At 43.1% G+C, this 10,921-nt stretch overlaps 1 protein-coding gene across 1 annotated transcript; it reads right to left on the minus strand.

The window, feature by feature from the left end:
• Positions 1-274: 274 nt before the first annotated feature.
• On the minus strand, positions 275-6,850 carry SWSAP1 (SWIM-type zinc finger 7 associated protein 1). The gene is made up of 2 exons (XM_082256248.1): positions 6,547-6,850; positions 275-749 (listed from the first exon to the last, which is right to left on the minus strand). The coding sequence occupies exons 1-2, from the start codon at positions 6,817-6,819 to the stop codon at positions 306-308; spliced, it is 717 nt and encodes a 238-aa protein (XP_082112374.1). The 5' UTR covers positions 6,820-6,850; the 3' UTR covers positions 275-305.
• Between the last annotated feature and the right edge of the window lie 4,071 nt (positions 6,851-10,921).

Here is a 10,921-nt window from a genome sequence, read left to right on the forward strand (position 1 = left end):
CAATCAAAATACGTTTATTGGGATTTTGTTTTTACCAAAAATATGTAGCAGAATACAAATTGGCCTAAAATTATGAAAACATTTGATTTTTTTTTTTTTATTGGGAAATTATATAGCAGAAAGTAATAAATATATTAATTTTTTTCAGAATTGCCACTCTTTTTGTTTACAGTGCAAAAAATAATGTGCCTGTTCATTTCTAGGAATCAGAAGGTAAAACTGTAATGAGGTTTGCTCAAATCCTTCAATTCATACAATGGCTCCAGCAAGGAATTGAATTTAGTAAAAAGGAAAAATACTCCACATTACGTTTTGTCCTCACTGCTGGTTGATTTGTCCTCTTGGCAACCAGTAAAGGAGATTGTTAGACCTCCATCTTGCTCCACATATAGATTCCACTGCAGGTGTGCAGAAGGAAAGTTAACTCTAAACTGTCTCTCCTCGGTCTCTGCCGACATGACAGGACAGAGCAGACACTGGTTTGGAAAGTACCTTTCTACAGCAGTAAATGCACCATCCGACCCGTCTGAGTTGGGCACGGCTGAGACTATAAAGCCGCAGCGGAGATGGGATACAGAGTCCAACATGAGAGCAAATAGATGAGCTCCATCTGTAAGGCTGCCAGTAGACGGTAGATATCTCTCTAGACTATCAAGCAGGATCAGCGATGGGGGTGGAGATGCTACATGGAGAGAGGAGAAGAAATGAAGCAGCTCCCTCAGTGATGGTGGGTACACAAATCTGATTTGCTGTAAAGACAGAGAGAAGGGTAAAGAAAAAAAAAAGGTTAATAACCAACATAAACATACAGCTATATTTTTAGTCAGTTCTCAGATTTTTACACTAGACTCCCCTTTCTTCCTATTCAAAACCCCTTCTGAACATCTGTTATACTGTAAGTTAGATCTAAACCCCCTAACTGGATTTGGACTGGAGATTTATTTTCTGTGCACCATAAACAATTGCTTCTTTGAAGAAGTCAATATGACGTAACACGTAGGGCGGAGCGGCTTACACATTTTGTCCAGAGTGGAGGTGGTTTACAAAAGGTACCAAGGCATTTACTCTGTGAACTGGCCAGTTATTCACGTGGCTGCAGCCGCCAGATGTTGCCTGCAGGCGGCCCATGTAAATCTATTGGCACTTTTCCACTGCAAGTACCGGCTAGTACCAGCTCGGCTCTACTCGGCCCTGCTTGCTTTTCCACTGCTGGTACCGCATGGTATAGTGTCGGAACGGTTCGGTATGGTACGGTATAGGTTTGCTTTTCCACTAAAGTAGTACTAAAGTTAAGTGGGTGGGATAACAACGGGGTGGGTGTGATTCTCTGACCAATCAGTGGCTAGTAGTGACTGCATGCAAAGGATTGTGGGATATGGTACCAGTTTGGTACCTATTGGAACCACAATCGAGTAGGTACTGTTTTTTCAGAGCCGTACCGTACCGTACCATTCGGTTCCATGCAGTGGAAAAGCAAACCTATACCGTACAGTACCGAACCGTTCCGACCCTATACCATGCGGTACCAGCAGTGGAAAAGCACAAAAGCGTGCCGAACTGGTACGGTTCCATGCAGTGGAAAAGCGCCATATGGGGACCCACCAGGTGCATGGGCAGCAGCGTGTGGGTGAGCAGCCCTGAACGCAGACAGTGTGCACACCAGTCAAGTCAGAATGAGCACCCAGGTCCGTGCAGCTAGTGTCCCCATATTATAATAGAATATTATGGGCCGGCTGCACGCAGCAGCATAAACTCACAGCCTATTCGTAGTATACATGCTTCAGCGCCCCCTGTGATAGAGGCCCTAGGCCAGTGATGGCAAACGTTGGCACCCCAGATGTTTTGGAACTACATTTCCCATGATGCTCAGTTACACAGCAGAGTACATGAGCATCATGGGAAATGTGGTTCCAAAACATCTGGGGTGCCAACGTTCGCCATCACTGCCCTAGGCAGTCTATACAAAACGAATGGGCTGGCATGCACCTCAACAGCCCAGAAAAAGCACCTGCGCCATTTTTGACAGTGCAACTATGTCTTCCCTCCCCCTCACCCAACTGCAGTGCTCCACACCTCCGTACACAAGGTGCGTTGTGGTGCCATTCCGAATGCTTGGCACTGCAAGTGGTATGTGGTTCCTGGTGTTGGAGTAACACGCATGTTCCCACAAGAGTATGAAGGGGGAGCAGAACTCTGAGGGGATAACAAACAATAACCGTATAGAAGTCCTGTTATCCGGGAGCACTGTCACTGTAAGCCAGGGCTTGACAAGTTTGCTTTGAATCTATGAGCCAGAGAAAAAAAAAGTTAGGAGCCATTTTTTTTTTTTAAACAAATCTTACGGGCGGAACATGTAACATGTTCCCAAAGGTGAACTTATTTAACCCTTTCACAGCCAGAGACGTTTTTTGTGGGGGGGTTTTTTGCACACGTTTAAAAAATCATTTTAGGCCTTAACCACTTGCCGACCGCCGCACGACTATCTACGTCGGCGGTCAGCCCCTCACAGGCAAACTAACGTAGGGCTACGTTGCTTGCTTGTGAGGGTCTAGGGAGCAAGCGCGCGCCGCCGGAGGCACGCTCCCGCTCCCGTGTGGTCACGGACCTCCCCGCGCGTGTGACCAGCGGACCCGATGTCCGCCGGCCACTCGGCGATCGGCGGGGGAGAGGGAGAATGTCAGGCAGCTTGTGTAAACAAGCTGCCTGTCATTCTCCTCGCTGTAAAGACACTGATCACATGGATCTACTATGTAGATCCGTTGATCAGTGTCCTTACAGCTCAAGCCACAGCCAATCACAGTTAGAATCACGCCCCTAGGGACACACACAGCCCCTCCCTCCCAAATAAAGTTAACCCCTTCACTACCAGTGTATTTTTACAGTAACAGTGCATATATATAGCACTGATTACTGTAGAAATGTCACTGGTAACCCCAAAAGTGTCAAAATTGTCAGTCAAGGGTCCGATCTGTCCGCCGCAATGTCGCAGTACCGCAAAAAAAAAAAAAAATCGTAGATCGCCGCCATTACGCGTTAAAAAAAAAAAAAACAACAAAAATGACAAAAATCTTTCCCTTTGTTAGTAAACGCGATAACTTTTGCGCAAACCAATCAAAATACACTTTTTGCGATTTTTTTTACCAAACATATGTAGCATAAAACAAATTGGCCGAAAATGTTAAAAAATTTTGATTTTTACATTTTTTTGGGGGGAATTTCATATAAAAAAATGTGAAAAATATTGTTATTTTTGCAAAATTGACGCTCTTTTTTTGTTTATAGCGCGTGATCAAAAAATCGCACAGGTGATCAAATACCACCAAAAGAAAGCTCTGTTTGTGGGAAAAAAAGGACGCCAAATTAGTTTAGGTACAGCGTCGCACGACCGCGCAATTGTCCGTTAAAGTCACGCAGTGCCGAATCGCAAAATACCCCCTGGTCGGAATGGGGGTAAAATCTTCCGGGGCTTAAGTGGTTAAGATTATATAAAACCCAAAACATTATATATTTCTGAAAGCAGACACCCTAGAGAATAAAATTGGTTGTTCCAATTTTTTAGGTCACGCAATATTACCGCAAAGGTCTAGGAAACACAACATTTCGGTTAGAAAATAAAAAAGCAATAAATTACCCAATTTTTTTGGTAAAGTATAAAAGCTGAGGGTGCAACAGATACCCAACATGTCAAACCTTAAACATGTCAGTACCCTATATTTTTTACAGGTGATGCTTTAAAAGCCCTCTTAAGGTCATCAGTTCAGCATTACGTAGGGCTGGTGCTAGAATTATTCCTCTCATTCCTAGGTGCCTATGTAACATGTGTATCGCAAACAACATTTTCAGGCACAGGTGCCCTTCCACGTGGATTCACTTTGGAACTGGGTATATGTGGGGGGTGTCTCAATTTTTTTTTTTTTTTTGGATTTTATGTTCTTTTGTGTATCATTAATTTTTTTACAATTACTTTGTTTCCTATCAAATAGAAGACAAAAAATCCCCTATGTGAATTTTTGTTTTGCGACAGGTTCTCTTTACCACTTTAGCCCCGGAGGATTTGGCTGCTCAATGACCAGGCCCTATTTTGCGATTCCGCACTGCGTGAATTTAATGGACAATTGCGCGGTCGTGCGACGCTGTACCCAAATGAAATTGACGTCCTTTTTTTCCCACAAACAGAGCTTTCTTTTGGTGGTATATGATCACTTGTGCGTTTTTTATTTTTTGCGCTATAAACAAAAAAAAAGCAACAATTTTGAAAAAATAACAATATTTTTCAAATGTATTTATATGAAATTCTCAAAAAAAAAAAAAAAAAATGTAAAAATCTAAATTTTTTAACATTTTAGGCCAATTTGTTTTCTGCTACATATTTTTGGTAAAGAAAAAAATCCTAATAAGCGTATTTTGATTGGTTTGCGCAAAAGTTTTTTTATTTACTAACTACGGGAAAGATTTATGTCATTTTTATTGTTTTTTTTTTTTTACTAGTATTGGCGGTGATCTGCGGTTTTTTTTGCGGGACTGCGACATTGCGGCGGACCCCTGACATTTTTGGGGGTACCAGTGACATTACTACAGTAATCAGTGCTATACATATGCACTGTTACTTTAAAAATGACACTGGCAGGGAAGGGGTTAACATTACTGGTGATCAGTGGGTTAAATGTGTCCCTAGGGGCGTGGCTTGTGAAGTAATCACAGAGACATGCAATCCTATATAGCAGGATCACATAGCCTCTGTGATTACTTCAGTGAGAATGACAGATGGCTGTGTTTACATCAGCCGTCTGTCCTTCTCTCTGCTGCGGGAGATCGTGAGTGGCCGGCGGCCATTGGAGCCGCCGGTCACACGCGCTGGCTCCCCAGCTAACGATCGCCCCCTAGAGTCTCCTGAGCGAGCGACATAACATAACTTCGCTTTGCCCAGGAGCGGCTGCCTGCCGCAGTAAAACTGAGGGGGTGGTCGTTATTTGGTTGATGAAAGATCCGTGGTCTAAAAGACCCTGCATATCTCCCCTGTGCTCCACTAAATGGAATGCAACGCACATCGCACTGCATTACATTCTTTCCCGGCCTTGATGGCCGCGGACACCGTCAAATGACGTCACATGTCACTTCCAGGTCAACAACTAAATGGGGAAGAGAGCGGCCAGGCGCCAGGTCGAAACTTCTGGTCACCATAGCGACCTGGAGTTTGTCAAGCCCTGTTATGGCGGGTCCCCTGCGGCTGCAGCTATTCGCGATGCATCATTTTTTTTCCCTGTGTTTTTGTCACATTTATCCTTGTGACAGCATACTAGGGCTGCCTATTCACAGGAGGCGTAGCAGGATGGTGCATCTCAGCGCACTTTCTTTTTGCGCAGCGCACGTGGCAACCCCAATGCCCCTTTCACAGTTGTGCGACATGGGACTGCAATGTCGCATGACAAGTCGTACCCCATGATTTCCAATGAGTGCCATTCATACCTGTGCGACTTCAAAGTAGATCCTGCACTACTTTGGTCCAACTTTGATGCAACTCGAAGTCCATAGACCTCAAGATTACGCCGGCATTGCTTCAAGTCGCGTCACACAGTTAGAAAACACTCCACTAGGCTCACATTTAACCCTTTGCTTACCCACTTCAGTGATGGCAGACCTTGGCACCCCAGATGTTTTGGAACTACATTTCCCGCAATGCTCAACTACACTGCAGAGTGCATGAGCATCATGGGAAATGTAGTTCCAAAACATCTGGGGTGCCAAGGTTCACCAGCACTGCTAGGTTAACCCCTTCCCTGCCAGTGTCATTATTACAGTAACAGTGCATATTTAGAGCACTGATTACTGCAGTAATGTCACTGGTCCCCCCAAAAGTGTCAAAAATGTCACTCAAGGGTCCGATCTGTCCGCCGCAATGTCGCAGTCCCGCTAAAAATTGCAGCTCGCCGCCATTACTAGTAAAAAAAAAATAGTTTGTAGACATGATAACGTTAGCGCCAACCAATCAAAATATACGCTTATTGCAACTTTTTTTATCAAAAGTATGTAGCAAAATACAAATTTGCCTAAAATTATGAAAAATTTAGGATTTTTTTTAATTTTTTGGGGGGGAAATGTTATATAGCAGATTGTGAAAAAGTTTTTATTTTTCAGAATTGTCGCTCTTTGTTGGCTTCTAGCGCAAAAAATTAAAATTGCAGAGGTGATCAAATACCACCAAAAGAAAGCTCTATTTATGGGGGGGGGGGGGAGGACATCAATTTTATTTGTGTACAGCGTCACACGACCGCGCAATTTTTCCATTAAAATAACGCAGTGCCGAATCACAAAAAATGGCCTGGTCATTAAGGGGGGTAAAACCTTCCGGTCCAGAAGTGGTTAATAGCACCATAAATGTTCCAGGAACAAACACATAAACACGCCTGTCTCTGCTCGTTCCTGGGACGCCAAAGTGAGAATGAGGCCTAAATACTAAGCTCCCCTGTATCCTGGGGTCCATATTGGAGGGGCGTTGCTATGGAAACACAAAGATAAACAGGAAGCAGTAGAGAGCCCGGTGTGCACCTTGAGGATGAGGGGATCCCGGGCCGCCCTCCCTCCTTTGGGCACTTCCTGCAGAGGCTCCCGGGACAGGAAGACCACCGGCCCCGCTCCCTCCTCTGCCGCCAGCACCGCCGCCATAAACAGCAGGCCGCTCTTCCGGGAGCCCGGGGGGCCCAGCAGCAGCACCGGAACCCCAAAGCCTGCCGCGTTCACTCCCCCGGGGTCCGGCGGTACCGAGCCGCTCAGCTCTGAGAACAACCGCAACAAGAGAGCGGACATTACGCCTCCCGGCATGCTCTGCGAGCCGCCATGCGTGCGGACCAAGCCTCGCTGTGGGAGAGGGAGCTGATATGTGGAGAGCCCGCTGTGTGGGTGTGGCGATACGGCTTCTGTGATTTCATTGGTGGATTCGCGAGTTCTGTCAATGCCTCGTGTGTGTTATATTGTGACAAAGTGACAGGAGAGATCTGATTGGAGGAGCTTAGAATTCAAAACAAAAGAGATCCATAATGTGTACAAAGTATCCAAAGCTATCACTTATCTGTCACAGTGAAAGTGTTACTTACCTAACTCCACAACCATCCTAACCACTTCTGGACCGGAAGGATTTACCCCCCCTTAATGATCAGCCCATTTTTTTGCGATTCGGCACTGCATTGCTTTAACAAACAATTGCGCGGTCATGCGACGCTGTACCCAAATAAAATAAAATGTCCTTTTTTTCCCCCACAAATAGAGCTTTTTTTTGGTGGTATTTGATCACCTCTGCGGGTTTTATTTTTTTTTGCGCTATAAACAAAAAAATGAGCCGCAATTCTGGAAAAAAAAAAACAATATTGTTTTCTTTCTTCTATAAAACACAGCCAATAAAAAAAAATAAAAAATCTATTTTTTTTTTTTTTTTTTTTTATAAATTTAGGCCAATACGTATTCTGCTACATATTTGTGGTAAAAAAAAAAAAAAATCCCAAAAAGTGTATATTGAATGGTTTGTGCAAAAGTTATTGCGTCTACAAACTATGGGATAGATTTATGGGATTTTTATTTTACTTTTTTTACTAGTAATAGCGGCGATCAGCGATTTTTAGCGGCACTGCAACATTACGGTGGATAGATCGGACCCCTAACTGACATTTTTGACACTTTTGGGGGTACCAATGACATTACTACAGTAATCAGTGCTAAAAATATGAACTGTTACTGTAATAATGACATTGGCAGGGAAGGGGTTAACACCAGGGGCAATCAAAGAGTTAAATGTGTCCCTAGGGGATGCTTTCTAACTGTGTGGGGGATATACTTACTGGATGAACATAGAGATCTGTTCCTGAATAGCAGGAACACAGGATCACTGAGTTCATTTCTGACAGAACGGCGGTCTGCCTTGTTTACATAGGCAGACCACTGTTCTGTCTCTATTGGGAGCGATCGCGGTGTGGCGGCTGACATCGCTTCTGCCAGACCCGCTTATTGGCTTCCCCTCTGGCCAATTAGCATGCCCGTTCACCTCCGGTGGCGCACACGCGCCCCCAGTGGCTATTACAACTTTAAATATATTTTGAAGTACAGACCCTAGGGAATAAAATGGCGATTTTTGCAATTTTTCTATGCCACACAGCATTTGCATAGCAGTTTCGCAAACGCAATAAAAAAAAAAAAAAAAAGAAATACACTTTAATGAATTAAAAAAAAAAACAATATTTATCCCAATTTGTTTGTAAAATGTGAAAGATGATGTTACGCCGAGCAAATAGATACTTAGCATGTCAAACTTTAAAATTGCGCACATTTGCAGAATGGCGACAAACTACGTTACTTGAAAATCTCCATAAATGCTTTAAATGCCTTTACAGGTTACCAGTTTAGAGTTACAGAGAAGGTCTAGTGCTAGAATTATTGCTCTCGCTCCAACGTTCACAGAGATACCTCACATGTGGGTGCAAACATCATATACATATAAGTGCGCAAATTACGTATGCATAAGCTTCTGCGTGTACGCACGGAGGAATGGGGGTGCTTTTTTTTTTTATTCTTATTTATTTATTTATTTTTTCTTTACACTGAGCCTTTTATTTTATTTAATTTTTTATTTGATCAATTTTATTCCTATTTCAAGCAATGTAAACATCCCTTGTAATAGAAATAAGGATGAGGGGAATAAGGGACAAAAATACCCCAATATCTTCTTTACCTTTAAAAGCAAAATATAAAAAAAAAAAATGTCTTTAAAAAAAAATTTTTCTTTAGAAAAAAAATATATATATATATTTACTTTCAGCCTGGACCGGAAGTGGCGTTGTGGCGGTCCTCCAAGGCCATAGAGTTGATCAAAGAGTATCTACTCTTTGATCGCCTATGGGAGCAGCCAAACACACAACTGGATTGTTTCTCAGGCGAACTGAAGGAAATGGTAAGCCCGGGAAACACCGGCGAGCGGTGGAAGGATAGGGACATCCTCTCCAGCCGCTTCGGAAAGCATTCCAGCGGCTCATGAGCCGCTCAAAATGCTTTCATGAGAAAGCCAGCTGCCAGTTGCAAAAAAACGGTACTAGGGTTTTGGCTTATTTCTTCAGCCACAATCTCTGTAAACCACTTGCAAACCGCATTGTACATATACAGTATGTATTGCAGTTGGCAAGTGGTTAAAAAAAAAAAATACACTTTAATGAATTTTGGTAAAAACAAACACAATATAGGATCCAATTTTTTTGAAAAATAAAAAAGGTTATGTTATGCCAAGTAAATAGATAACTCACGTTTTTCTTTAAAACTGCGCATGCCCGTGGAATGGTTACATACTACAGTACCCTGATCATCCCTCCAGAGTAGTACAGTTTCACTATATGAACTACTCTGATTACAGTATGTAAAAAAAAAAATGTGAAAAAAAAAAAGAAAAATATATATTTAAACAATTAAATAAAAAAGTTTTCTCTGGTTGTTTTTTACGTACAGTCACCAGTCAATATCCCTGATCACCATCCCTACAGTCATATGATGATGCTGTATTGCAGTGGTGACAAAAATAATTGTGAAAAAAGTTTAATTTCATTTCTTTTTTTTTCTAAAAATATTGTGACAAAAAAAATTACAACTTCAGAAAACTCGCCATGCCGCTTACTAAATACCTTGAACTGTGTACTTTCAAAAAAGGGGTTATTTTTTTTTGGGGGGGGGGTATTTGTACTGTCCTGGCATGTTGGGGGCTCAATAAATTAGATAAGCCATCAGTACATCAGGTTTGAACAATTTTCAGTTATATGTATATATATATATATATATATATATATATACACAGTATCTCAGAGAAGTGAGTACACCCCTCACATTTTTGTAAATATTTATTATATTTTCATGTGACACCGAAGAGATGACACTTTGCTACAATGTAAAGTAGTGAGTGTACAGCTTGTATAACAGTGTAAATTTCCTGTCCCCTCAAAATAACTCAACACAGCTATTAATTTCTAAACCGCTGGCAACAAAAGTGAGTACACCCCTAAGTTAAATTGTCCAAATTGGGCCTAAAGTGTCACAATTTTGTGTGGCCACCATTATTTTCCAGCACTGCCTTAACCCCCTTGGGCATGGAGTTCACCAGAGCTTCACAGGCTGCCACTGGAGTCCTCTTCCACTCCCCAATGACGACTTCACAGAGCTGGTTGATGTTAGAGACCTTGCGCTCCTCCACCTTCCGTTTGAAGTTGCCCCACAGATGCTCAATAGGTCTGGAGACATGCTTGGCCAGTCCATCACCTTTACCCTCAGCTTCTTTAGCAAGGCAGTGGTCATCTTGGAGGTGTGTTTGGGGGTCATTATCATGTTGGAATACTACCCTGCCTCCGAAGGGAGGGAATCATGCTCTGCTTCAGTATGTCACAGTACATGTTGGCATTCATGGTTCCCTCAATGAACTGTAGCTCCCCAGTGCCGGCAGAACTCATGCAGCCCCAGACTATGACACTCCCACCACCATGCTTGACTGTAGGCAAGACACACTTATTTTTGTACTCCTTACCTGGTTGCCCGCCACACACGCTTGACACCATCTGAACCAAATAGTTTTATCTTGGTCTCATCAGACCACCGCACATGGTTCCAGTAATCCATGTCCTTCGTCTGCTTGTCTTCAGCAAACTGTTTGCGGGCTTTCTTGTACATCATCTTTAGAAGAAGCTTCCTTCTGGGATGACAGCCATGCAGACCACATTGATGCAGTGTGCGGCGTATGGTCTGAGCACTGACAGGCTGACCCCCCACTCCTTCAACCTCTGCAGCAATGCTGGCAGCACTCATACATCTATTTCCCAAAGACAACCTCTGGATATGACGCTGAGCACATGCACTCAACTTCTTTGGTCAACCATGGCGAGGCCTGTTCTGAGTGGAACCTGTC

The sequence above is a fragment of the Pelophylax lessonae genome (genome assembly GCF_965119305.1).
Source record: "Pelophylax lessonae genome assembly, chromosome: 4".
NCBI lineage: Eukaryota > Metazoa > Chordata > Amphibia > Anura > Ranidae > Pelophylax > Pelophylax lessonae.